A 26,650-nucleotide genomic window follows, 5' to 3' on the forward strand; every position below is an offset into this window, starting at 1 on the left:
ATATACATAGTATAGGTAAAATACAAAGAAACGTTGTTGGCAACATACAAGGCGATCGGTCGCCCGGTCATTAACTACACCGCACCAGTACGATCGCCTGGATGCAGTGAAACGCACACCGGACTATAAGGGAATGTCTCTTGATGTCTCCGATCGAAAATTTAGAAAATGAGGTCCGTGTGCTTCCAGTTAAGGAGCATTATATACTCTGCTCCAAATAATTTCTGCTATGGTATTTTTGCAGAAACCATCCATGCAGTAGTCTACTGGTAGCGGAACGGCCTCCTAGGAACATCAAGAGGTCTTTCTTTAACTACTTCGAAGAAATAAGACAATAAGTCGGCCAGACTGCGGACGCTAGCAGCTTAAAACATGCACTGACCGTCATTCACACTGAAGCCATAAATACCTTCACCGATTTACTTTCAATGAATAACGTACTTGGAGTCCAACCACCAATTGCAGACGACAAGTTTCAGTTGCCGCTAGAATCGAGGCTGACCCTTGCGCAACTTCGTTCTGGATACTTTTGCAGGTTAAATTCCTACTAAACCAGAATCGAGCCCGACATACCAAATATACATATGTCCAGCATACAACGAGTATCCGCATGACTCTAAGCACCTCTGCTCAGTTAATCCCACAAATATGGGGGAGGGGTGTCTGACCCTGTCGAAGCAACACTTTTACTGGGCCTACCGTTGGATGATCTGAAAGTTCTAGCTTCAGCTTTGTTGAACAGTTTTGTAAAATGAGTAAAAATCTGCTTGCCGCTTGGTTAGCTTTAAAAATTTCAACACTTTTTCGCTTCAAGCTTTTTATTTAGTCTGTAACATATTGAGATGTAAAAAATGCCAAGATTTACGTTGTCAAAAACGCACAAAAAAAAAACTCTAAAAAAAATATTGGCCCAATTGCTAAAACTGCCAATGCTAATGAAATTAACCAAAATGACAGCGAAAAGATTTATTGCATTTCAAACAATTAAAATAGTCCGCTCAGGGAATTCTCAGCTTAAGCATCAACAATAACCGCATTCACGAAGGCAGAGAAAGGCGCCGAAAACACAATAGAAAGTGACTGACAGGTCACCCCACACAAACCGCATGTCTTCAAGCATTGCCTATGCATATGAAGGAAGAACAACAATGTGCTAGCATTTCCTATTGACAAGCGGAAACGGAAGACGGCGAAAAGTCACGACGCCTTATAGCTCTCTTCGCGGCATAAAACTTTATTATTATAGAAAAAGTGAAGTTTTCAGTTGGAGAAAGGATGAAGTACTTCCCCACTGATATTGCAGTACATTTTCACTATGAGCACACTTTCAATAAACATGTGGCACAAGAAAGTGCAGACATACCTACATACATATGTATGTATGTCTTCATGTTCACATGAGCGTTTATAACAATGCATAAATTTCATTGCAAACAAATTGCGTCACTTTCGATACACCAGAGACCTGGCTGATGAGCCCATTGATAGGCCAAAGGTTTGAGCACCCCAATCGATGTTGATGTCGCGAAGGTGAGCATATGTGCACACCTATGTACATGCATACTTATATGGAGAGTAGCGTTAATAAACATAAGTTTTTATGAGCTGTATAGGGTTAACGCGAAATTTGCATATCGCGACCGCGTGCAGCAACTTGAAAGGGATAACACAAAAAACCTGCCAATTTTAAAGGATCATGCTCAAATTGATAAAAAAAATCATTGTGAAAGTCAGATGAGGGGAGTGTGTGTATTGTTTGTTACTTTGCAGGCATAGAAATTTATTGCAGGTTCTATTAAATTTGATTCGAGTAGGAAACGCGGCATTGAAGGCGCGTGTGCTTATTCTACATGGGGTAGAACATACAGACGACTGCTTAGAAGCAATTTAGTGAAAGTAGCAGTGATAAGAATACAGAAGTGACAAGTTTGATGTAATTTTGTAAGACAAAAATTCAATGTGAGGAATTTGAGTGGTTTTTATAGTAACTACGATGTGAATGGTGTTAAACACATTTTTAAAAATAATATTTATGGAATACTAGAGTATTATTATGATCTTGTTATGGATATCCTTATGTGACTTACCTAGAAACTCATTGGTCGTTAAAAGGCTCGATTTGTTTTGATTCGTAATATAATGGATTGTTCACGTATTATCACCGCTAGAAAGCATCTCCCACGTAAGAATATTAAACGCCGTTGAACCACTGACTTGAAGTAATCAAGTAGACTGCAAACCCTGCAAGGACCGTCTATGTACATACTTGGCACAGACTTTGATTTACGTTGGGCCAAGGACTGTATAGCCAGCAGCATTTCTTGAAATTACGTATGTGGGGAATTTTATGTTTCTGTCGCTTTCCATTTCCTCAGATATGTGGCATTTCAATTAACAATCTATTTTGTTTACAAACAATCATAAGAAATCAACTATAATGAAACAATAGTAATTAACATAATTATTTACCTTGGCGACTTCTCTGACAGCCCGAAACTCAATATTTGTTCATTTTAAACGCTTATGTAGCGCAGTTTGCCCAACTTTAATAAAAATCGATTTCCCTTAAATGGCGATTATATGTAGTCTATATTGTTTGCAGTCACTAATGCACTAAATTTATTAATTTAATTAAAATAAAATTCCACTAGCGAATTGACCATCATAAAGAATATTTCAGCTTGTAGTCGATTATCGAACCACATGTTATTTTTTTACATCGCAATTTATTGCAGGCAATGCAGTTTGCTGATTAGTTACCACCAAAACCATACAGTTAATCGTTCACAGCGACATCTATATGCCATAGTTTACAGTTTTCAAGTGAACAAAAACTAAGAACTTATTATTATTACGGAAAAAAATAAATTTTACAAGCAAGACCTGGTAAGCCTAAGCAAACAGCTGACTTGTTAAATATTCGGTCCACTCCACACAATTCGCGTAACACAGCTATTTATTAAACAGGCGTTTCAGCATTACCAAAAAATGTTACAATTTGCTAGAGTTGCTGCACGAAGTGGTAATTAACAACTAAACACTTATGTTAACGAATATTCAAAGTTTTCATTGATATTAATTGCAGTTGCTACCAGCCACCGGGCGGTCGTAACCCCACTTTTAAACAGTGCAATAACTCGGCGAGATTTTAGTGCACCTGTGGAAAATAAGGATCAGCCCATCGATATACCCAATCCATTCGAGAAAGAGCGCCGTGTGTGCATTCTTTGCAAACACAATATAGTTCCAGACTATAAAAATGTGAAGTTGCTATCCCAGTTCCAGTCACCTTACACAGGTCGTATTTATGGCCGACATATAACTGGGTTGTGTAAACAAAAACAAGAACAAGTAGAGAAGGCAATTATTCGTGCACAAAATTGCGCTATGATGCCGACATACCACAAGGAAATGGACTTTATGCAAGATCCTCGTTTGTTTGATCCTGAAAAGCCAATACGCCCACATAAATACTAAATAACGCAAGGCAATTCTTAGGTATTTAATGTTAGACGTTTTATTTTTCGCCAATCGAATTAGGAAATAAACATCGTGTTAATTCTAAAAAGTGCTTAACTTTGAATGTATATACATATGTAATATCGTTTTATTTAACGAAAGCAAATGTATCCTGTATTTTTTCCAGAGCTTTAGCAAAGTCTGCTTTCCATTCTTCTACAGCTCGACTAAGTTCCGCAATGCGTTGTGTGTGTTGCTTACGATGTTCAAGTTCCTCTTGTACAATTTTTATTTGCTCCAGTAATGATTCCTTTGACACTTGTAAATCTCCATCTTGTTGAGACTTCTCTACGATTTCCTCATCTTTATCACAATATTCTGTCGGTATATTCAGTTTTACAACCAATTTTGATCCAGATGTCTGAATGTGTTTAGACTTATCTTCAATGGATGTATTAAGTTTTTTATCTTCCATATTTAGGAAAGGAGTTCGTTTTTCCGTAAGCCGTTTACCGTTTTTTAAATAGAAATTGAAAAACACTAGAATTTGTCCGTTAAATTTAGCAAATATAATTATTTGAAAAATAGTTGAGGATTGATTGAAATTAGTTACTTTGATTTCTTTAGCGTTGCGTTTATTGTCCTTTTATTCCATCAAAAGAAAGAAACATGAATATTTAAACAAATTTTTACGATTTTTTTTTCTGCTGATGGAGAATATCCGTTTTGACGAAACCGATTAAAATTTTATAAAACATTTTTTTATTATTTACTTTTCTTTTGTCGGCATGTGTGAAACGAAAAATGAAAAACTCATATAATTAAAAAATTAAGTCTTATGTTCTTAATATTATACGAAACTTTATCTCTAGAAAATTTTAGCTTACAACTCTGATAAACAAATATAATAAATAGATTCCAAAGAATTATAAATTAGCATATTTTGATACCTATATATATATTTGATATAAACCAAGAATCTATGATATGATTGCTCGGCAAGAATTAATATCTCGTGTAGACGTTGTATTAGTGGTAAAAAATAATCATTCAGCACAACTGCTGAACTTCGGAGATAAACTAATCATCTGTCAAAACTAGCACCTGACAAGCGAAGATAACAGAATAACTAACAGATTTTAACATAAATTAAACCAACGGTACGGTGTGTGGAACAGTAAATTGTTAGCATTATTTCCTCGTTACTAAATATTTCTGTTTATTTGCGTTTATTAATTAATTTTGCTGATATTATAGTGTATTTGTGCGTACCTCTTAATAAAACAAGCAAAAAAATCAAGGGTGAGGTCGAGCAAGCATAATTCGTGACGCGAATACTAAAGTGACGGCAATAATCGACGCCATTTTTTAACATATGTATGTAAGACTAATTACCTGAAAGGGTGTTTGGTAAAGAAAAGAGCTGGTGTGAACAGAAGCAGAGCTAAATGAGCTTAATTAATTTCCTGAATTCCAAACTAAAGCCTTCCGTAGAATGCGAAGCTCTATGTGAAGATGGTTATTCTGCAAACAATTTGATTGCAGACGATGCAGAACAACTTTCACGAGGCTTCCTGGCCTATGCCGTTTCTAAACCCCCTGTGGAGATTGTATTTGACTTCCCCAAAGCTGTTGAAGTGAAGGTAATCAAGTTATGGAATAGCAATGGTGCTCTACGTTCAACAGCTTTTGAGCTACATGGCAAGTTCGAAGGTATTTGGGAACGCGTTGCCTATGCTCGTGACCTTGCTGAGGGCGTCGACTCTGTAACGTTTTGCTATCAAAGTGATTATAATTCCCGTAGTAATGCGGAAAGTGCGGCCACTCAAGCACAAAGCAAGAAAGCATTTTTCTTTAAGACAGCGCATCGTTTACTCTCCAACGCTAGTAGTTTGAAAATAATAATTTGTGCTTCAAAGCGGTGTCCACCAGTGCTGCGAAAAATCGAAGTATGGGGATTGCCTTCTCGATCATTGGAAAAAGCCGATCGTGAACTTGTTAAAACAATCTGGAGTGAGATAGTCAATCCACATGGTTTTCAAACGACAGAAGACAGGAATCGTCGCTCACCAACGCGTAGCATACCAGAATTAAATGAGTATTCAACTTTGAAAATACCAGAAGAATTTCTTGATGAGATCACCTGGGAGCTAATGGTTTGTATAATAAGCCTATTCCATGATTAATTAATACCATATTTTTGTTTTCTTTTCAGATTTTCCCTACTGTACTTCCCTCAGGGAAAATTGTGGACCAATCCACAATAGATAAGCATTCTGAAGTGGAAGCTAAATGGGGCCGTCTGCCATCGGATCCTTTTACTGGCCTTGAATTTACCTCACAACGCAAAGCAATTCTCAACCTCGCCCTTAAGGCACGCATAGAAAAGTTCCTTATGGAAAATTCCGAGCACTTTAAAACAGTACCACGTTCTTTAGGGAGTTCCTTTGTTCGGCGCAGCAAAAATCGACATGCCTCACAGTTTGCAAGCTTTTGCCAACGTCACAGTTCTAGCATCGGTACTTACTCATCATTATCGGCGGCATTTTACAAGTCTTCTTCTCAAGCTTCCGCCACAGCTACATCATCATCAATACCGCCGACAAAACGGCCCAGACTTAGTGATAACGCCACATATCGACTGGAAACATCCCTTACCTCTACAACAACACACACCACTTCCAGTACTCCATTATCACTTTCCTCAAAGTCAATGCCATTTTCTGTGGCCGCTTCATCAGCCTTATCGACAGCATCTTCCACCCCAATTCCGACAGGCATTGATCACGCCATTCAACAAGCATTGAAAAATGTCACACGCTATACATGTCCGCCCGCAGAAACGAAACCAGCAACATGTATAAGCTGTAAAACGGAACATTTCTCATATGAAATTGTTACATGTGGGCATCTGGTATGTCGTGCTTGCTTAGTACAGTTAACTAAGGACGAAATGTGCACATGTAAGGCGAGTTTTCGCACAGTCGATGTTGAGCGTTACCATAAATTGTAAGCGTTCACGCATTTGGCGATGTTAACATACGAACTGATTAATGAGCCTAAAAGAAGTCATTAAAGTGCTAGTTTGGTTTTATAATTTGTCTCAGTTGTGTTCGGTCACTGTTATAAATCGTTGGCAAAGTTAACTGTGCGGTTTGGCTAAACAAAAACTTGTACAATTTTTGTTAACGTCGTCCAAGAGAAGGAAATTAAATATTGTTGCAAAGTATTTCAAAATGCTCGCTTAGAGTATTATTAAAAGGCTTTAATGAAACAGACTTTGTGATTCATATGATTCATACGCTTATGTTCATAAATACATTGATATTTGTTTATTATTAATATGTAGTTTTTATTTTCCAACGATTTGTAACAGAGCTACTGAATAGTTATTTAGTCTCAGGCTAGTTTTTAATAATACTTAATCACATAAAAATAAACATGGAATTAATAAAAAACTTGTATTTCACTACTCAATGAAAAACAAGTTATAGCGATACATGTCGTGTTGGTTAAATATATGAAATTGAAATTAGTATTAGCCACCCATTCGAATTAGAATGTATCTCTGTTTCATTTGTGTTTGTAATGTTATTAGAATTACAGAAAATTTGGTTTTGAATCCAATCTATATCCACGGCTTACATTATATATGTTTGGGCATACAATTATAAATACATATTTGATAAAACAAAAGCATATATGAACTATAACATTTGCAAAGATTAAAATATATGTGCGTATACTATCTGGGAATTACAACCTATAAAAACATGCAAGAAATATATTTACATTGAATAAAATACTTCAAATTAATAAAATATAGTTCTTTTTATTAGGATCTTGAAAAAAATTTGTTTGTTTAAACTATTTGAACCACTCCGGATACAATAATACATTTCATGTAATTATTTAGATTTTTGATACTTTATTAGTTCAGTTTCCACTTAGTGATTTTTCCTTTTCATACTTCAGCAAATTAATTTTTCGTGTTCTACCACCTCCATATTTTATATCACCATTCTTTGACACGACACGATGACAAGGTATTACGATGGATATTTCATTACTACCAACAGCTGTGCCAACTGCACGTACTGCATTCGGTTTTCCAATTCTATCTGCGATATCCCCATATGTACATGTCTGACCGGAGGGTATTTTTAACAATTCATTCCACACTGCCTCTTGAAACGGCGTACCAGACACCATAACATTGAGAATCATATCTTCTTTACTAAATATTCTATCAGCCAGAATACGCGCTTGATTCAAGTCTTCTAAGAGCAAAGCATTTGGCCAACGTTTCTGCAGTAAGGACTCATAATTATTTGTTCTATTCTCCTTGTCCTCGTTTTCAGCAAAGTGTAAATAGCAAATTGCGTCATTCGCATGTTTAAGGAAACCCAATACGATGTCGCCAAATTGACTACCAACAAGTCCGTATGAGATCCTAACAGGTTTCTTATTACCAAAGGATTTAAGAATAACTTGTTTAGTTCCTAGCATTCTGATGAAATCATTAGTGAAGTAGTTGAATAAGTTGTTTTGTTGTGATATTTGTTTTATTTTGTTACTGTCGGCTTTGTGGAGCTGCCGGACATTTTAATCTGAAAGCTAAATGAAATTTTTACTGCGAAAAAGTGAAAGCAATATTGTATAACTGATGAAATATGAATGAATTTAAATTAACACATTTTTTTATCAGTTTATAATGTTTTCGCGCCTATTACGATTGAGTACAGTAATTTTCACCTATTCAACAACTATTATTTAAAAAGTCAAAGTAGGTAAATGAATTTTATTTAAACACCCTGTTGTGCTTTAAAATCAAATAGCATCAATAACTATAAGAAAAACTCATCTTGTGGCAACATTAGTTTACAACGGGTATTGTTTCATTTCCTATGGCCGACGATTTATTCCAGCTAGTTTATTTCAAACACAAACTGAGAAATACATTATAAATTGTCATCATGTTTATGTTTTTTTGCAATAAATGCTTTTTGCCAAAGAATGTGGAAAATACAAACAAATACTATTTTTCAAATTGCGGTCACGTTTTTTGTCAGTCTTGCACGCCAACGGGGCTATGCTACATATGCAAGACACCCTACGCAGCCAGGACAATCGACGCCAATATGACCAAATCTATGGCCGTATATTTTGAGTCGCCGGTAAATGCATTTCGTCGATTTCAAAAAATCGTTCAATTTCAAACCATGCAGGATGCGTTAAACGCACATTACTACGTCAATTGCTTGCCGCAACAGATCCAAGCTGCGCTAAAGAAACTTAATGGTATGAAGCGAATCGATGCACATTTGGATGAGAAATTAGCACATGAAACCACACGTATTGAGAAACTGAAAGCATATTTAGCTTATAAAAAGCGAAGCTTACAGGAGCGCCACCAAAGGCATCAACGTCCGGCACGCGGCCGCTCCGCAACGTCGACCGCATACAGCAGTGGTCAAAATTCACGCCCCAAGACTCCAACCATAAGCACCCTATCGGACGTAACAATGTCCAGCGTCGATTGCACCAAAAGTACAAATTTAAGCAATCAAAGTGACTCATTCTTAGATCATGTGCGAAATGATTTTACTATATAAGATTTGAAATTAAATTACTGAATGTTAATAAATTTAAATAAGAAAAAATGCAAAGTATATTTAACTTGCTGTATGAATATGTGAATTTGAGTGAAAGCTTAATTTAATTAAATTTTGAGTGGTTGTTTGTACGAAGGTATATATATAATTAAGCTTAGGGTTAAATTGGAACCCAAACTTACTTAAATTAATTTTTTTTATTATGATTATGTGTGGTTTTTTGAATATATTTAGCTAATCGCTATAGTGTAAGTACAAACAAAATACGGAATGAACATTCAATAACTTCTGTTTTAGATTATTCGGTTATGCAAGAATTTTGCAAACTAATTTGTAAACATAAAGTAACACGTGAACAGCTCTCCAATATGTGAGTTTGTATGTACTCAACGCCTCGGATACAGCGACTACTAATAAAAGTTAATCAATGTGTTGGGTGTATAATCTCGTGTATGACAGAGTTAAACAATAAAAACGTGTTCAAATTGTTTTTTTTTTATTATAGATCCTTTATAAGCGAAAAGAGTAAAACGTTTTAGCAACTGTACTAGATTATCACAGCGATAACAAATTTAATTATCAGGGGCGATAGGCTATAAATTGTTTTGCTAGTTTTGGAAAATTTCGAATAAATTCGGTGATTTCAGCGATTTGTTGATTAGTTTGTGGTTGAACTGGTAACCGGAGTGTTATTGAATACGGAAGTGAAAATGTGGCGATTTTTACCAGTAGCCTTCCTGGCTGTTAGTGCGGCGGTGCTTATACCCGGAGTGCCACAGGATTTTGCCGCTAACGATATTGTGCTCTCTGCCATTTCGGGTAAGTGATTGAAGGGCAATAAATTGAGTTGTTATAAATATCGTCACCTAAAATGCAAAATAATGTAAGAACTCTTTGCATAAGTTTACAAGTAAAGAAAAAATGTTATAACAGAAACAACTCATACTGATACAAAATGTGTGTTTTGGTTATAAAATGGTTATATATTGGATATATATTAGATATATTGGATAGCGTGAGCTTAAAAAGTTATAATAAGTATATGTACTATGGTATCGTAAGCAATAAAAAAGTCAATTTCGAATATTTAGAGGATACATGATACGTTATTTTTTATTTGATTATGAATGTTCAAATTTTAATAATTAAATTTAATTATTAGCACTTTTTTAATTTTTTTTTTTGATTATGGAGGTTGAAACTTTTAATAATAAAATTATATATGAGCACTTTCATTTAGATATATTTTAATATTAAATAAGTTGGCTAAAATCGAACGGAATCGTGACTTGCAACACGTGACGGATAACCAAAGTACTTTCGGTCTTTCATAATCGTTCCAAAATGTATGTATGTGAGCGTTTATCATTGTGCACGGTTTACCGATAATAACTTGATCAAAGTACCCGGCTGTTTCCAGCAATCAGAAAGCTTCATACAGAAGCAAAGCAATTATAATAATAAACCAATAAAAATAGTGCTTAACTGCACACACGTACAAACGTGTTTTCGATAAGCGGTAAATTCAAATTCTATTTTATTTTTAGATGAGATTGCACAAAAATTATCGGAAGAATACATAAAGTACTACAGGACAGGGATTGAATCTGCAGCGTTACGACAAATCAGCGCACAACTGGCAAAGGCGCACACTAAAAAGGATCTTTTCACCAAAGAGCTGGATCAATTGTCTTTAGCTGATCAATTTGTTGCTTGCACCACTTGTCGCGCAACAGCTAATGTTATCGCGCGTACGTTTCGAGAGGAAGATGGTCCGGAGGCCGATCAGAAATTGAAAGCCATTGCTTTGGACGCCTGTCTTAGGCTGGAATTGCAAACTGCGGAAGTGTGTGAAAACCTGATTGATTTTAATCTCGACAGTGTTATCTACATAGTCAAGAATACGAAGATCGATTCACGTACATTCTGTTCGTTATTCATGCAATTCAATTTCTGTAATGTGCAAAATGTCGATTACAATTGGACGCTCACAATTGATGGCAGTGGCGCGGCTGTTACGGCACCAAAGTCGGATATACCCGCCAAGAATGGAGATGAATTGAAAGTTTTGCAATTAACTGACATTCACTATGATCCGCTGTATGTGCCTGGAGCTTTGGCTGCATGTGACGAACCACTGTGCTGTCAGCGCCATGCCGATACTGCAACGAGTGAAGAGGCGGCGGGTTATTGGGGCGATTATCGTGATTGCGATGCACCGTGGCATATGATTGACGACGCTTTAAATCATATCAAAAATACACACACTCAAATCGATTACATTTATCAAACCGGCGATGTTGTGGATCATATGGTTTGGGGTACTTCCGTTGCGAAAAACAATGATAGTCTGTGGAAATTCAACAATCGTTTAGCTGAGGTCTTTCCCGGTGTACCAGTATATCCCTGTATTGGTAACCATGAACCACATCCATTGAATCTGTAAGTTGAAATGTGTATAAGTACGAGTATATCTATTCAATAGTAAACTAATTGTAATGTTAAAATTAGTTTCAGCCCAAATGATGTGCCGGAGAATATCAATACTCTTTGGCTCTATGAACAATTATATGAACAATGGTCTACCTGGTTGCCAGCCGATACAAAGGAAACCATTCTGAAGGGTGGTTACTATACAGTGTCACCAAAAGCCGGTTTCCGTGTGATCGCATTGAATAACAATGATTGTTACACCTCAAACTATTGGCTGTACTACGATGGCACGGATAAGATTCCACAACTGCAGTGGCTTCATGACACTTTGTTAGCCGCTGAAAAGGCGGGCGAATATGTGCATATACTGGCGCACATTCCCTCCGGTGACGGTAGTTGTTGGTCGGTATGGGCGCGTGAATTTAGCAGATTGGTTGAACGCTTCAGGAACACAATTAGTGGCATCTTCAATGGACATTCGCACAATGATGAAATGCTTATGTATTACTCCGAGAAAGGTCACGCGGTTTCCATTGCTTGGAATGGTGGCGCACTAACAACATATTCGAATAAGAATCCAAATTATCGACTGTACCATGTGGAAGAGAAGAGCATGGTAAGTAGCTATACAAAAAAGTTGGATGCAAACAAGTTAATAAAAATATATAAATTTCTATTTTAAATTTAGCAAGTTGTAGATCACGAAACATGGATCTTCAATTTAACAGAAGCCAACGCTATTGGTGACAGTCAAACCCCAAAATGGTTCAAAGAATACGATTTCTCGACTGAGTTTACAGCAAATCTAAGTCCAGCTGGCATCGATATTTTGCTCGATGAAATGGCTGAGAACCCAAACGTTCTTAGAAAGGTATAAAAGACATAATTTAATGTCATTTTCATTTCCAATATTAAATATTCTCATTTCCTTTACTTCCATCCTAGTATTGGACTTATAAAATGACAACTGCTGATCCGAAAATGAAAGAGGGTTGTGATAGATCTTGTCTGCTTAGCACGATCTGTCGCATCGTGGTACATGTGAATACGGAAAGAGCGCGTTGTGAAGAGCTGCAAGTCAAACTGACTTTTGCTGTAAGTTAATCCATTAGCAAATCAAATTGCGGTACTAAATATATTACAATACCATTTTCAGTTGGACAATGAAACTACTACTACAAGTACCACCACTACAGCGGCTACCTCAACGCCTTCAACCGTTGCACCGACAACGGAAGAAACCACTACCAAAAGTCCTGGTGGTGGCGGTGCGGCTTCCTCAGGCAGATCAATAGTTAGTCTTGCACTGGCAGCAATACTGGCAATCATGCAGCATGTTTGAAAACCTAGAATTTGGGCACTGAATGGATGTCTGCTAATTTATACTCGTATTACTCCTAATTTATTAACATTTTTCTACTAACTATTAAATTCGGTCGGACCGAATGTTAGAAATTAATAAAAAAAAGTATTAAATAGTTAAGCATTGGTATTCAATCTTCGTCAGTGTCAATTTTCGACAGAATTCGGTACGTATTGATTACATAGGTAAATAGGCTCACTACTTCTCCTGCGAAAGCTTTGGTCGAAATTTTGTTATTACATGAAAGCTCTGCTTTTTATCCGTATTTTATTTGCTTGAGTTTCGACAATTAACAGTCAGAGATCTTGTTGGCATCTTTGCCATTTCGTAAGATCACTTGGGCCTCAGAAATGTAAAAGCACAATTGGTTCCAAAATCACACTTTTTTGGCAAATCAGTGTGGCAAGTGGTGTGAAAAGGTGAAAGTGTGGTGTGAAAAGGTGAGCCGAAGCCGAAAAAACACGTCAAAGCAGTTCGAAAAAAAAGGTTATAATAAAAATAATTTAATAAATTCTTCGATTTCGACCGGCCAAACTGCCAACATGGACACTATTTGTGTGTTAAACTATTTGTAAAGCGAGGTCTAAATTATGGGTCGACATTTCTAGGTTTTGGTACCACAATAATCCACCGTCGCATACTGCACTGATTCTTCGTCAATTTTCGTAAAAATTTCAACCAATATCGTGCGAAACCACCATATTCGTCTGATTTAGCTCCGTGTGACTTCTGGCTATTCAGCAAACTCAAACGACTGCTCCAGGGAAACCGTATTGAGACAAATGAAGACATTAAAGGTCAATCGCTAAGCGCATTGAAGGCATTTCTTGAACTTGACTTTAACAACTGTTCCGAAGATTGGGAAAAAAGTTGGCACACGTTTTTTGAGTCCAGAGGGGATTATCTTGACGTGGACGACATAGATTTTGAAGTATGTATAATTTAAAAATTATGAACTAAACATATGAGCACTATAGCAGTATGCCCAGGCAAAATTAATAATCAGGTATGTAACTCAAGGTGTTCAGGTTCAGGCTTAAGACCTACAGCTAATTTTGACGCAACTTAATTGAAATGAGATTTATTTTCCTTCTTAAAACTTGACTCAAAAGTTAATGAATTTTTATTCACATTTTTCCAATATTTTTTGGCAAAACCCGTTTATGTACTTCACATTGCGGCATTTATCATTTATTAATATAACTCGGTACTTATTATAATTTATATGTGCTTTTATTTGTTATAAATCAGGAATTTCTATATATGTATGAATGGTTGTACGCATACAAGAACAACCAAGCATTTAAAAATAAACCGTTAACGAATCTAACTACATCATAAATTAATTCAAGTACCAATACTTCAACACATAAGCTGTACGACTAACTATAATTAACAATAACAGAAATATTTCTATTATTCAGAAAGAAGTAATAAGAATAGTACTTCGAATCGGTAAACAGGGCCGTATAATATATCTATTGCTCCTGTACTTATAAGTATACCTTGGTATTTATTAAACTAATGATTAGCGATTCATGCAATTATCAACTAATTTCCAGATAACATTGCGGTAAAGTTCATAGAAGGGTGGAAAAATTTATCAAAGAGAGCACAGCTGTTGGACGAGTTGTCTGCAGCTGCAAATATTAATCACTTTTGCCACTCAGATTTAGGTATCTCCAAAACGTGCGTTGTGATCGCATCAACCGCCTCTTCGTCGAAAAACGTCGCCCTTTTAGTTCATCTTTTGTGTACAGGAATAAAAAAAAGTAATTCGGTGCCAAGTGCTTCGTCCGCGAACAGTTTTTGTTGGATTCTGCTTATCAGCAAACATACATACATACATTACTCTCGGTCTCATAAATCCACGTTCTATAGATGTGTTTCGATGCACCGCCAACGTATTTTCTTTTTAATTTTTATCAACCAATCGACATGAGCCTTTTTTGAGCGATTAAAAGAGTGTGTGGGATTCAACGGGAACAAATTTTTAACAGTCAAATGTTCACGCAAACATTTTTTTAAGCTGTCAGGTAGTACTCCTATGTGAGTAATGTACCCACTAAAATCTTATCCCCTTCTACCATGGAATTTTTCCTTGCCCCAGAACCGCTTTCGCAATACTTCAGGGCAAGTTTTCCAAAATGGACCTATTGAAGGTAAGTTTCTACTCTCCTTGCGTTCAAGAATGCTTACGGCTTTATAGCCAATCTCAAGATATTTGGCTCACCTTGCGTGCATGTCTATTTTTTAGTGCGTAGTACATATTATATAATTTTTTCAAATAAATTTTTGTATTGCATTGTCCATGCTAGTTTTCTAATGTTCCCCGTACATCCTTTGTTAAGTAATAGTTTACCTGGTAGTTTTTCCTACTGTGACACATCTCTATATCTTTGATTAGTTTGGCAGTCCATCTTCTTCTGAGTTCCCTTGTCCACCGATCTTTCTAGCGTTCATATGGTTGCTTCCTTATCGGCTATCTTGTTAACTTGTTATCATGTGTATTTTAATTCCGTCTTCCTTCAAAAGCCATAGCTTTCAGCACTTTCCGTCTGTAGTTCACATCTAATGTATCGGGCCATATTTCGCTGCCATATAATAGTACTGATTGTGTTGTCTCCATAAGCAGTTTCATTCTGCAAAGGACATGGTTATATTGGCTGACTTTATAGCAGCATGCGGAATTTTAGCCCAGGACGTTTATTTTCCATTATTATACCTAGGTATTTTAGGATCTTCGTCGTTTGAACAGATTCTGAATGTTTTTACGTGTTTACATACCTCCAGCGAAGTGTGGCGACTTCTAGAAAACAGAATCAGCTGATTTTTCCGTGGCTAGGCTAAGGGCATGTGAGACCAGCCATATTTGTGTTCGCAGCATGACTTAAGTTAGTCAGCGACTGGGTATATTGGTATAACGAGCGGTTATGATGGCGGCGATGTCGTCCACTTAACCCACGAAGTAGTAGCAGTCATCTGGCATTTCGAAGTTTAAAAATCCATAAATCTTCCCATTTATCTTTCTTTCTTTTTATTACTTCATCTTCCACCTCAGTTTTCGCAGCTTTATATTTCATATGTTTTCCGATTGCATTTCTTTCACCTCCTCCAGCTGTTGTATATTGTCGTCGCTTAAGTAGACAGGTTTGTTTTAGATTTCGTATTTCATCTGTCCACCAGTAGACTACTTTCTTTTGATTTCCACACTTTTTGACTTTACATGCCTCTGAGATGCTGTTTATTGATTCCTTGACAATATTTTTTCTTTATTTTCGTCTTTGGCCGCGAGGAGTCTAGCTTAGAAGCGTGCCATTTAAGTTGTTCCTCTCTCTAAGCTGGTTTTGTTCTTCTTTCTGGGCACACCAGGTAGGATATATATTGGTGATCGCTACCTGTGTAGTCTTCTAGCACTTTCCACTTACTGCTGATTTCCTTCAGATACCAGTGTAATGTAGGGAGGCGCATCCCATCGTTGCATTGTGAAAGTGGTTTTCGTTCCTCTACGGTAAGGCCTTATCTAGCTGGCATGTCAAAAATTTTGAAGTTCCTTAAATTTGTTATCAGTGTACTGCATTCCATAAATTTAGCGTTGAAATCCCCGGCTTTGATTAATTGACCCGGTTTGAGTGTTGCGCGGCATCCTCCATGGCATTGAGCTTTGCTTGGAAGTATGGGATGGAATCGCTCGTCCTCACGTAGTAGTTAATTACCGTGGTGTTTCAATTGCTTTTCCAGACAATCCACAATCCACTTCCTCTTCCGCTGTTTTTCTTGAAACTACTCATTTTCGTTATATATATTACCGTTGTTGCGATGTTTCTCCTAACCATGCGCCTATTTTGAATTGCTCACTGATGATTGCACATTGGTTCCTGGAACTCGGAACCATGAGCTGTGGCAGGAAGCAGCTTTGATCTGTTTGGCTACGCTTCTGTTCTACGCTGAGGCAGCAGCTGGGTGGATTTTTGCAGTCTTTCATCTTAGGATTTCCCACATCAATTGTATAATCCTTAGTTTTTTCGATCGTGCCCCTGGCCTTCACGGTTGTTTTTTCATCTGCCTTCGAGGTCTCGAATCTCAATTGAGGTTTTCTTCTTTAGCTAGCCAATAGAAGCTGAACCACGTAATTTGTGTTTAATTCCGATTGGAGCTCTGATTTCGAATTTACTCTTTTCTTCCCTTTCCTCAATTCGAGGAGCAAGGACGTCTGATTTTACTGTACATATTGCTCGGAATTTCATCTTGTTTTGATCTGCCATGAGATGTTGTCGTATGTTCTGAAGCATCTTGGAATAATAAGTACTGCTTTGTTAACAACATTTTCGATATGACCAAGAACCCAATCAAATCTGAAGATTAAGTATGCTTGATGCTATTCTAGTGAGATCAGATACTCCTGGGCAATAGGAGAGACTTTATAAAAAATAATTAACTAAAATAGCTCCAAATAACTCAGAATATAGGGCATTAAACGCACTCAAAATGCCCAGCCCATTGAGAAACGGCTGTCATCGATTAATCTTATCAAACGGAAAAGCTTTAAACAAAACAACTTATACTTAAATGTAGTACGGGCTAATCGCAGCTGATTAATAATAAAAAAATTTAATCGATTGTAATTCTAAGACAGGTGTGCATATTAAAGTACCCAGCGGGAAATACTTCTAGTTCAATGTTAGCCTTTGATGCACACTATACTCGTAACTGCTTAGCTGAGGAGATAACGAAATACACCTAATTTTCAAAAATTAAATATATTTATACCGTATTTCAAATAATGTTGTAAAATTTTAGCTTGAGTAATTTTTCCATTAGGGTATAGTGTTACTGTGACTTGGATACTTAAGATTAAATGTTTTTAACTGAACATTTATATGAACTCATAAAAGTTTCGAAGTACAAACTTTGGTTAGATTTTAAGTATGCTTCTTTGGGATTTGCGAGTTAGTACGTTCTTTGCCGGGGTTCACACACAAACGTCGAAACCAGCTCCGGAATGCGATTTCTGTTATTATTTACCGGACTTTTGGCTCTTGGTAGTGCCTTCAATTTGGCAGGTGTGCCATTAAGTTTTACCGAAGATGATGCAGTGCTTTCATTGATATCAGGTGCGTGAAAATAATGACTTAAAAATACTGAATTTTTGAGATTACTTTTAAGTTGCATAGCATATACTTAAGGCAACCTTTTTAACTTTTTCATACAGCTCAGTAAAAAGGTTAACTAATTTGCGATACAATTTTATTTGTGGTTATTGAATGAATTGTTCCACCTTACAACCGTAAATTTTGGTGCTACAAAATATATTTATATGTATACATTGTGACAAAAAAGTACCAGTAAATAAAAAGCAAACTATTTAATTATTCATCAATATTTATTTTATGGCCTTCAGCTCCTCCATCAAATTTTGTTTTGTCTCTCTGATCGACTGAAAGCGTGTTCCACGGAGCGGCAATTCCAGTTTGGGGAACAAGAACAAATCGCACGGAGCCAAATCTGGTCAATACGGTGGTTGATCAATAGTATTCATTTAATTTTTGGTTTCAAATACGGTCACAATCGTACTCTTTGGAAAAAAATTTAGCTTTATTGAGCTAGAACGCGTTTCATACAATTTCCGAGAACTTCAATGTCACAATGTACTGCATCATCTATCCATGAAACCGTTATTCAAACTATGCGTCTCTGAAGCTACAAAACTCTCACCCCATATATTGTTAGTTACTCCTACTTGTAATAAAGTACTCCCACCGACCTCTCCTCCTACCTAACAAAGACTTTATTTTAACACACAGTTATCTAAATACTAAATATTCTTATCAACTGCGAATTTAGTGGTCGATATTTGCTCCTGCAGTGAAATTCAATTTATTGACCCAATAAAAACTAATTAAGCAAGTGAAGTTATTATTACTACCGAATCGTTTCGTTTTTATGGGAGCTTAAATATAGATAGCCGCTATTGGGTCCAAGTTTTTGCAAAAATACTACTATTTACATATATACATATGTATGTGTTATCGATACTTTATTGTACTTTGGTTTAAATCCACAGATGAAGTCGCCCGTAAATTCGCCAAAGAGCTTAAAGCTTACGTGAAAACTGGCGTCCAGTCGGAGGTATTTCAACAGATCTCCAAGCAATTGGCCGCCACACACTCACAGAAAGATATTTTCACACGTAATATCGCCGACTTGGGTGCCGCCGATCAATTTGTCGTTTGCACGACATGTCGTGCCACATTGTCGGTGCTGGGCGATATGTTTCGTGAACCCGACGGTGAGTTAAATGGACCAAATGCAGATGAGGTAGCGAAGAAAGTAATGCTGGATGTTTGCAAACGCCTAAATTTACAAACTGAAGAAGTCTGTGCTGGACTATTCGACTTGAATTGGGCCTCCTTGAATTATATCATACAGAATACTGTGGCCGAGACCCGCAGCCTATGTGGCATATTGCCAATCAGTTTTTGTCAAGTGAAACAGAATGAATTCAATTTCACACTAACGATCGATGGCAATACTGCTGGCGTTGATGGCCCGAAAAGCAATATACCCGCTAAGAGTGATGCAGATTTGAAAATAGTCCAGTTGACCGATATACATTATGATCCTGAATATGAACCTGGTTCTTTAGCTGATTGTCCAGAGCCGATGTGCTGTCAACGTAGCTCAGCAGCCGCTACGATTGAAACTAGTAAACAGGCTGGTTACTGGGGTGACTATCGTGATTGTGATACACCGTTACATCTGATCGAGAATACATTCGAACACATCCGGGAGACCCACGAGCAGATTGATTATATTTATCATACAGGCGATGTTGTGCCGCATATATACTGGGCCACAACGAAGGATGGAAATAAGGATGTACTAACGAAAATAAATCAATTGATTGAGGAAAAGTTCGATGGTATACCCGTATACCCGAATGTAGGCAACCACGAATCGCATCCATCGAATGTGTAAGAGAGTTTATTAAGACCATATTTAAAATCTATATTATACCGATATTATTTTTGCATAGCTTTGGCGCTGCCGATGCTCCGGACGAATTAAACGTCAAGTGGCTTTACGAACATCTCTGGTCGATTTGGTCTCGTTGGTTGCCGACTGATGCCGAACAGACTGTGCTCAAAGGCGGTTATTATACCGCTTCGCCCAAACAAGGCTTCCGTATAATCTCAATAAACAGCAACGAATGTTATCTCTGGAACTGGTGGGTCTATCTTAACGGTAGCATTGTGGTTGAGCAACTGCAATGGTTGCACGATACTTTGCTCGCTGCCGAGAAGGCTGGTGAATATGTGCACATATTGACCCACATACCATCCGGTGATGCGGACTGTTGGACCGTGTGGGCGCGTGAATTCAATCGCATTATAGAACGTTTCAACCACATAATTGGTGGTATCTTCTCTGGACATACGCATGTGGATGAGTTGAATGTGCATTATACGTCGAAGGGTCATGCAGTGAGTGTATCATGGAATGGGGGCAGTTTAACGACTTACTCCAACAAGAACCCAAACTATGTGATATATCAGGTCGAACCAGAGAGTCTGGTATGTAGTTACATATTTTAGTCCAAAGGAATATCGTTGCATATTGATATATCTCTTTATAGCAAGTTGTTGATTATGAAACTTGGATTTTCGACTTAGAGAAGGCAAACGCACAAGGATCGAGCGCCAAGCCTGAGTGGTTTAAGGAATACAGCATCACTGAATTCACAAGTGATCTAAGTCCAGCCGGCTTAGATGCGCTTTTGGATCAACTAGCTGAAAACCCAAAACTCTTAGAAAAGGTAAATCTTAATAATTCTCCCAGAAATAATATATACATTGAAACTCATTTCTAAACTTGCCATTTATTCTTAGTTTTGGCAATACAAGCACACCTCAGCTAATCCACGTTTAGATGATGGTTGCGATAATAAATGCTTGTCTAAAACGCTATGTCGGATGGCAGTAACTGTTTTTGATCAGAAGACGCGCTGCAATCAATTAAAAGCGAAATTGGAAAGCAATGTGAGTATTTGAAGAACCCCGAAAAGTATCAGCATTTTTCTTATACTTCTTAAGGCTTCTGAGTCTTCCAAAAATCGCATGAACTTGGAGACACAAATTTTTAATTTCTACTATTATTTTATATTATAAAGCTACCTGCGGTGACCACTGAAAGCCCAACAACTACATCAAGCCCAACAACTGCGTCAAGCCCTGGAACACCAACAACACAGGGCCCAATTACCACAGAAAAACCCGAGGGCGGTACAGCGACTTCAATTTCTGGTGTCCAACTAACAACCATGGCAGCAATTCTACTTGTTGCTCGATTCCTTTACTAAACTCCCTATACACCATTCATTATAAGAATTTAAGGTTAGAATCATTAAATGTTTTGTAATACGCAGCTCATAGTCAATAAAAATAAATGCTAAGCTGTGACGTCTTTTAAAGAAGTATTTTTTGCTTATCTTATATTTAAAATGTGTGATCGGTTAGATAGATGCCCGATGAACTTTGATATACTTTGGGAAATAAACATTTACTTGAAAGAAGATTATTATACAATAATCTTCGGCGATTGTATCCAACAGAAGAATGTACACTGAGACCCTGTAGCACTCTTGGAAAGTTCTCTCGCAGAACTTTTCGTGTTTTTCGACCGCAAATTTTTGGTTTTTTTCGTCAACTTTCAGTTCTGTCGCGTTTTTTCGTGTATGAATTAATGGATCGAAAATGTTCCCCAAGGTTCCTGTGTGTTACAAGCAGCGCATCTATCATATATGTCCCAGGACAACATACTTTATGCTTGAAGCGGATATTTCTGTCCTCATACGTCCAAAATTTATCCAACATGCCGAATGTAGCGCGGTTCTTGTATATCTGATTACGTATATCATCCTCAATAACAAAATGTATGGACTTGATCTGTAGGACTGGCGTCTTAGCGGTGCTGATAAACATGATTTTTGGCTTATACGGCTTATACCCTTACCCAAAAATAGTTTCATTTGAAGTCCAGAAATCAGTAGTTTTTTTTGCCTTCCGAGGCATTTCTTTTTTCTACTTTCTATACCTATATGTAAGATTAAGTGTCCTCTGCTCAATGCACAAAATAAGAAACCACACAATCCGCGCCAACTACCGCGTGATAAGCCTCCTTAACATCGCATCTCGATAGAACCTTAGAGCGTTTTGTGTGAACAAACTGACTGGATCTCATCAGTGTGGCTTTAGGCTCGGAATTGGCCAGATATTCACCATGTGCAAAATCTTGGAAAACACTCGTGGAAAAAGGATCGACACCCACCATCTACTCGTGGATTCAAACTCGTGGATTTCAAAGCTACTTTTGACAGCACGAAAAGGAACTGTTTTTATGCTGCTATGTCTGAAGTTGCTATGCCTGCAAAACTAATTTCAAATTGATGTTGAGCAATACTAAAGGCGCCATCAGGATCGGGAAGGACCTCTGCGAACCTTTCGATACTAAACAAGGTTTCAGAGAAGACGACTCCCTATAGTGTGACTTCTTCAATCTACTGCTGGAGAAAATAATTCCAGCTGCAGAGCTGAATCAACAAAACACAATCTTTTATAAGAGTGTACAGCTGCTGGCGTACGCCGATGATATTGAAATCAGTGGCCTCAACAACCGTGGCGTTAGTTTTGCTTTTTCTAGAACGGATAAGGAAGCGAAGCAAATGGGTCCCGTAGTGAACGAGGGCAAGATAAAAATATTTCCTGTCATCAAACAAACAGTCGTCGTACTTGCGACTGGGTGCTCACGTCACTGTTGACAGTCATAACTTCGAAGTCGTGGATAATTTCGTCTATCTTGGAACCAAAATATTAACACCAATAACAACGTCAGTTTCGAAATTCACTGGAAGACCTTCACAACATTGGAAAAACCAGGTGGAGAACGACCTGGCTACACTTGGAATCTCTTATTGATGCCAACAGCGTAAAAGGAGAACAACTAGGGGGTTGTTGTAAGCTAGAATATAACCGCGTAAGAGGTGTCCACACCAATCAAGAATAAGGGAGAAGATACCGCTATGTAGCAGTTAATGGAGAACTGGGAACCACAACTCGTTCTGTTGAGACTCTACTGCTGAAAGATGCTAAGACTGTAGAAGCTTGAAGAAAAGACGATAGCATTAACGTTCCACACTATAGAACACTGTACATAAAACAACAACGTGAATTAAGTCTTTTATTTATATTTAATTGCATTTTTCTTCTTGCTTTACTATGAATATTTTTTTACTAACATTACATTCAAGTACGTACAAGTATATATGTAATATACAGGCGATGAAAGTCTCCAATTTTTGGAAGCAAGCTGGGAACACGGTTACTACACACAATTATGAAATATACATTAACAAATTGAGGCTTTCGAAAGTAGGTATGCATATGTACAATATTTTGTAAGTACAAAGTACTAAGATGTGTAAACAATTTCAAATTTCGAGCAAATAACTTATCTTAACTGATTCGATAATTTATTTCATTATTGTGTTTTAATTTTTGAATTTTTTGTTTTCATTTTTTCTGTAGACAGAGCTCAACAAATACCCTAATCATACAGGCAAGCTTATTATGTGTTATATATATGTATGTATAATTGAGTGTCACATTCTATTACTTAAAAAGCTGGTCGTAATTATTTCCCGCAAAATCTTTACTTTGTAACTGATTTTCCCATTTTCTTTGAGATTTATAGCGCACAGACGAGTGTGGCGATGTCGAGATCGGTTTCGTCGGCTTTGCGTAGCATTACGGCTGCATGGTTCTGATATCGGCCAGTGGAGATCAAACGCACCGTGGTTACACCGCAGAAGATTGCCTGCTCGGGACCTGACATGATGAAAGGGTGAAAGCAGTTTTGAAAGTTGAGATCTAGAATATGTTGCAAGTAAGTTGTTTCTATCGTTATTAAGTACCTTGCTGATCTGAGTAGCCGCAAACATCTGAAGCCTTCTCCATTGCATACGCGTCCAGTCCGGAAGAGCCACCGACCTCCAAGCGATCCTCATACATGCCACACTGTGAAAATGCCGTCAGTTATTTCAAATATCACTTAAATATTAATATCGTGTTTGCTTTGCTTACGTCATAATTAACTTTCTCGCCACGCATATTCTTGCCGCCGATTTTCAAACTGGCCACTGACACTGCGGCTGGGAAAAGTGCTGAGAGCGTGCAGTTGCGTTGCTTACCGAAATTAGCCATATTGAAGATGGCGGCCGTGTCTTGCGCCAGCACGTTGCAAGCTGCCTCGGGTGAAACGCAAACAGAAAATGGCAATAATTACTTTCCATTAGAATAATAAGTAAATATATTTGTGGGCGCTTCTTACATAAGTGGCATGCCACACTCGCATACTTACGCTGTGTTATCTTGTGGAAGCGAACGTGTGCAATGAAGGAGCCGCGGAATGGTATGCGATACTGCAGCAGCGCTGCATTTTGACTCGAACGGAAGAATTTCTTATTTGCAACACGTGGCCTGCAAGCAGAACAGACATATACATATTAACTTATTGTTATTAGTGTTGCAATTGTAGTTCGATGTTTGCCACAATGCCTTGTGGCACGACCAGACCAGATACGTACCATTGTTTATAATTGTTGCAAAACTCGATGACACGCTCTTCTAACTCGCGATGATGATCCTTAATGCCCGGAAAATATTCACCATTCAACTCCCAGCCATCGACAAACTGTAAATGAGAAGAGTGTATGGTGAAAGTTGCAAATTGCATTAAGCGTTGGCGAAAATTCAATTTAGCAAAGACTTTATCCACTTCATCGATGCAACTTTTTTATATTTTCATGTCTTCACTTTCTTCTAACTTCTTTGTTTTTTTTTGGTGTTTTTGGTTTTTCACTTACAGCCATTAGACCGCCGGTCGCACAATTGACATCGTAGTGCTTCATTGTTATTTCAACAATCGTGTCGGGCTCGCCAATCACATAGAGGCCACATACCTCCGACGTCGACTCTTCTATGGCAGCTTCCACCAGTGGCGTCTCCTTTGTGTTGGCCACCAAATGTGGTACCTTTTTAAAGACATATTCGCCGGGTTCGGATGTCACATGCATACAATCTGTGAGAAGTACGAAATGTAGGAGAAAGAAAAGTGTGAACACAGATTTTGTATTTTGAATATTTAAATTAACATTTTATTAATAATACGATTGATATCCGATAACTACTTAGCCTACAAACGGAGAACTGAAAATTTTGGCAAATTGGCGACATATTTCTTAACATATTCTCCGTTTAGCTTGATTCAATTTTTACTCGTTTGAAAAATACGTCTTCTGTAAGTTTGCAAAGTTGGTTTTTGGGGCGGCAATAACCATTTAATTTAAATATTTACCTGGCGTCCGCTATATTCAAAGTTTTGTAACAAATATGAAGAATACGGCGGACAGCAGTTCATAATCCTATTCGAAAAATTTGGCTATTTCTGACATCGGTGTCGTCGAATTTTCACTACAATGTTCAAGTCCATATCATCCAATTCCGGCCAAAAATATTCGGTTATCATTGAGCGGTAGCGATTCCCATTCAAAGTAACGGCCGGTCTTGATCATCACGGAAGAAGTACGGCCCAATCACGCCTCTGGCCTATAATCCGCACCAAACCGTAATTTTTTCGGGATGCAATGATGACTCATGGAGTACGTGTGTATTGCTGCCTGACCAATTCAGCCAGATTGAGCCTCATCGTTGAAGTTGATTTTTCGATGAAAATCCGGATCATTTTCAAGTTTTTGCTCAGCAAAATTACGAGCATACGACGATTTTGGTGGTCAAGCGGCTTCAGTTCTTACGTCAATTTGATCTTGTAAGGATATAGGCCTAGATTTTTTCGTAAAACTCGCCACAGTGACATCTCAGAGATGCTAAACGCATGAGAACGACGTGTGAGATTCTGATTTGGGTGTTCCTGAATTCATGCGCTAGCGGGAGCAATAATTTTCACACTACGGGCACTTCTTTGACTTACTGGCACGGGAACATTTTGGTGTTTGGCTCTGGATTAATATTTTTCTTCTAGGCCACTGAGGCCACTGACTCCGAATTTCGGTATTAAATTTTAATAATTTCGACTCGTTGGTATATTTTTCCATGATGAAAAGGCAAAACTTATTTGAGATAAAATCAATCAAAATTAAGCTAACGATCCTTTATGCTCTATAAAAGGCGGCTGTGAAGGGTATTATAGCTTTGGAGCAGGCAAAGCTAAAGTTTTTTCTAGTTCTACCTTTATCTTGCTACAAAGAGCGCTAGCGAGACTGAGTATTTATCTAAGCTTCTTCGTGGAAGCACAAATAATAGAAATAATAAGCCTGAAATCGGCGTTCTATCGTTCTTTTAATACAAAACTGCTACAAATTTGGGATTTAAATAGATATGTATGTGTAATATTTACTAGTATATGTTCAAGCAGAAGCGTATATAAAATATCAAGAGAGAGAGAGATAAAATATCAAGCATATTTATGCATACCAATTTGCGCTCATAGTGTTTGAACACGTTTCTTTTGTTCTATACCAATATAAGTATTATTACTAATATATACATATGTATGCATTTAGATCCATACGATCCCTCTTTATCTAGTTTTATTAACAAGCCTTCACACGAAACACAATTTTATTGTTGATTTATGGCTTCTAGTTTTATTGCAATTTCGGCGACAATCTTTAGTTTTCCGTTTCCACTTTTTCATGCTTTTTCGT

At 37.4% G+C, this 26,650-nt stretch overlaps 7 protein-coding genes across 7 annotated transcripts in view; 5 read left to right on the plus strand and 2 right to left on the minus strand.

Moving 5' to 3' along the window:
- The first annotated feature begins 2,871 nt into the window (after nucleotides 1-2,871).
- Nucleotides 2,872-3,595, plus strand: LOC105231769 (28S ribosomal protein S18c, mitochondrial). The gene is made up of 2 exons (XM_011213223.4): nucleotides 2,872-3,022; nucleotides 3,086-3,595. The coding sequence occupies exons 1-2, from the start codon at nucleotides 2,989-2,991 to the stop codon at nucleotides 3,475-3,477; spliced, it is 426 nt and encodes a 141-aa protein (XP_011211525.2). The 5' UTR covers nucleotides 2,872-2,988; the 3' UTR covers nucleotides 3,478-3,595.
- A 971-nt stretch (nucleotides 3,596-4,566) lies between these two features.
- Nucleotides 4,567-6,917, plus strand: LOC105231768 (RING finger protein 37). Its single transcript, XM_011213222.4, has 2 exons — nucleotides 4,567-5,615; nucleotides 5,675-6,917. The coding sequence occupies exons 1-2, from the start codon at nucleotides 4,908-4,910 to the stop codon at nucleotides 6,470-6,472; spliced, it is 1,506 nt and encodes a 501-aa protein (XP_011211524.1). The 5' UTR covers nucleotides 4,567-4,907; the 3' UTR covers nucleotides 6,473-6,917.
- Nucleotides 6,918-7,271: 354 nt separating this feature from the next.
- LOC105231767 (methylated-DNA--protein-cysteine methyltransferase) lies at nucleotides 7,272-8,061 on the minus strand. The gene has a single exon (XM_011213221.4). The coding sequence runs from the start codon at nucleotides 7,966-7,968 to the stop codon at nucleotides 7,396-7,398; it is 573 nt and encodes a 190-aa protein (XP_011211523.2). The 5' UTR covers nucleotides 7,969-8,061; the 3' UTR covers nucleotides 7,272-7,395.
- A 145-nt stretch (nucleotides 8,062-8,206) lies between these two features.
- Nucleotides 8,207-9,569, plus strand: LOC109579938 (RING finger protein nenya). The gene has a single exon (XM_019992288.3). The coding sequence runs from the start codon at nucleotides 8,436-8,438 to the stop codon at nucleotides 9,072-9,074; it is 639 nt and encodes a 212-aa protein (XP_019847847.2). The 5' UTR covers nucleotides 8,207-8,435; the 3' UTR covers nucleotides 9,075-9,569.
- Nucleotides 9,570-9,714: 145 nt separating this feature from the next.
- On the plus strand, nucleotides 9,715-12,990 carry LOC105231766 (sphingomyelin phosphodiesterase). The gene is made up of 6 exons (XM_049450428.1): nucleotides 9,715-9,893; nucleotides 10,622-11,516; nucleotides 11,586-12,123; nucleotides 12,196-12,378; nucleotides 12,453-12,602; nucleotides 12,664-12,990. The coding sequence occupies exons 1-6, from the start codon at nucleotides 9,785-9,787 to the stop codon at nucleotides 12,847-12,849; spliced, it is 2,061 nt and encodes a 686-aa protein (XP_049306385.1). The 5' UTR covers nucleotides 9,715-9,784; the 3' UTR covers nucleotides 12,850-12,990.
- A 4,816-nt stretch (nucleotides 12,991-17,806) lies between these two features.
- On the plus strand, nucleotides 17,807-21,290 carry LOC105231765 (sphingomyelin phosphodiesterase 1). The gene is made up of 6 exons (XM_049450427.1): nucleotides 17,807-17,984; nucleotides 18,935-19,844; nucleotides 19,907-20,444; nucleotides 20,507-20,686; nucleotides 20,760-20,909; nucleotides 21,041-21,290. Exons 1-6 carry the CDS (start codon nucleotides 17,873-17,875, stop codon nucleotides 21,227-21,229), a joined length of 2,079 nt encoding a protein of 692 aa, XP_049306384.1. The 5' UTR covers nucleotides 17,807-17,872; the 3' UTR covers nucleotides 21,230-21,290.
- A 1,803-nt stretch (nucleotides 21,291-23,093) lies between these two features.
- The window catches only part of LOC105231764 (corticotropin-releasing factor-binding protein), a 28,231-nt gene continuing 24,674 nt past the window's right edge, over nucleotides 23,094-26,650 (minus strand). Inside the window, exons 3-8 of the mRNA XM_019992342.3 lie at nucleotides 24,791-25,005; nucleotides 24,512-24,618; nucleotides 24,286-24,404; nucleotides 24,009-24,169; nucleotides 23,840-23,942; nucleotides 23,094-23,753 (exon numbers count right to left, since the gene is read on the minus strand). Coding sequence (XP_019847901.2) covers nucleotides 23,614-23,753; nucleotides 23,840-23,942; nucleotides 24,009-24,169; nucleotides 24,286-24,404; nucleotides 24,512-24,618; nucleotides 24,791-25,005 — 845 coding nt within the window. The 3' untranslated portion in view covers nucleotides 23,094-23,613. The remainder of the gene's footprint in view (nucleotides 23,754-23,839; nucleotides 23,943-24,008; nucleotides 24,170-24,285; nucleotides 24,405-24,511; nucleotides 24,619-24,790; nucleotides 25,006-26,650) is intronic.

The sequence above is a fragment of the Bactrocera dorsalis genome, chromosome 2 (assembly GCF_023373825.1).
Source record: "Bactrocera dorsalis isolate Fly_Bdor chromosome 2, ASM2337382v1, whole genome shotgun sequence".
Lineage (NCBI taxonomy): Eukaryota > Metazoa > Arthropoda > Insecta > Diptera > Tephritidae > Bactrocera > Bactrocera dorsalis.

Coding starts and splice junctions, on each gene's coding strand:
- LOC105231769 (XM_011213223.4), top strand. CDS start 2,989: ATGTTACAATTTGCTAGAGTTGCTGCACGAAGTG. Junction 3,023..3,085: donor TAGAGTTGCTGCACGAAGTG/GTAATTAACAAC, acceptor TATTAATTGCAG/TTGCTACCAGCCACCGGGCG.
- LOC105231768 (XM_011213222.4), top strand. CDS start 4,908: ATGAGCTTAATTAATTTCCTGAATTCCAAACTAAAGCCTTCCGTAGAA. Junction 5,616..5,674: donor AGATCACCTGGGAGCTAATG/GTTTGTATAATA, acceptor TTTTCTTTTCAG/ATTTTCCCTACTGTACTTCC.
- LOC105231767 (XM_011213221.4), bottom strand. CDS start 7,968: ATGCTAGGAACTAAACAAGTTATTCTTAAATCCTTTGGTAATAAGAAA.
- LOC109579938 (XM_019992288.3), top strand. CDS start 8,436: ATGTTTATGTTTTTTTGCAATAAATGCTTTTTGCCAAAGAATGTGGAA.
- LOC105231766 (XM_049450428.1), top strand. CDS start 9,785: ATGTGGCGATTTTTACCAGTAGCCTTCCTGGCTGTTAGTGCGGCGGTG. Junction 9,894..10,621: donor TGTGCTCTCTGCCATTTCGG/GTAAGTGATTGA, acceptor TTTTATTTTTAG/ATGAGATTGCACAAAAATTA. Junction 12,379..12,452: donor ACCCAAACGTTCTTAGAAAG/GTATAAAAGACA, acceptor CTTCCATCCTAG/TATTGGACTTATAAAATGAC.
- LOC105231765 (XM_049450427.1), top strand. CDS start 17,873: ATGCGATTTCTGTTATTATTTACCGGACTTTTGGCTCTTGGTAGTGCC. Junction 17,985..18,934: donor AGTGCTTTCATTGATATCAG/GTGCGTGAAAAT, acceptor TTAAATCCACAG/ATGAAGTCGCCCGTAAATTC. Junction 20,687..20,759: donor ACCCAAAACTCTTAGAAAAG/GTAAATCTTAAT, acceptor ATTTATTCTTAG/TTTTGGCAATACAAGCACAC.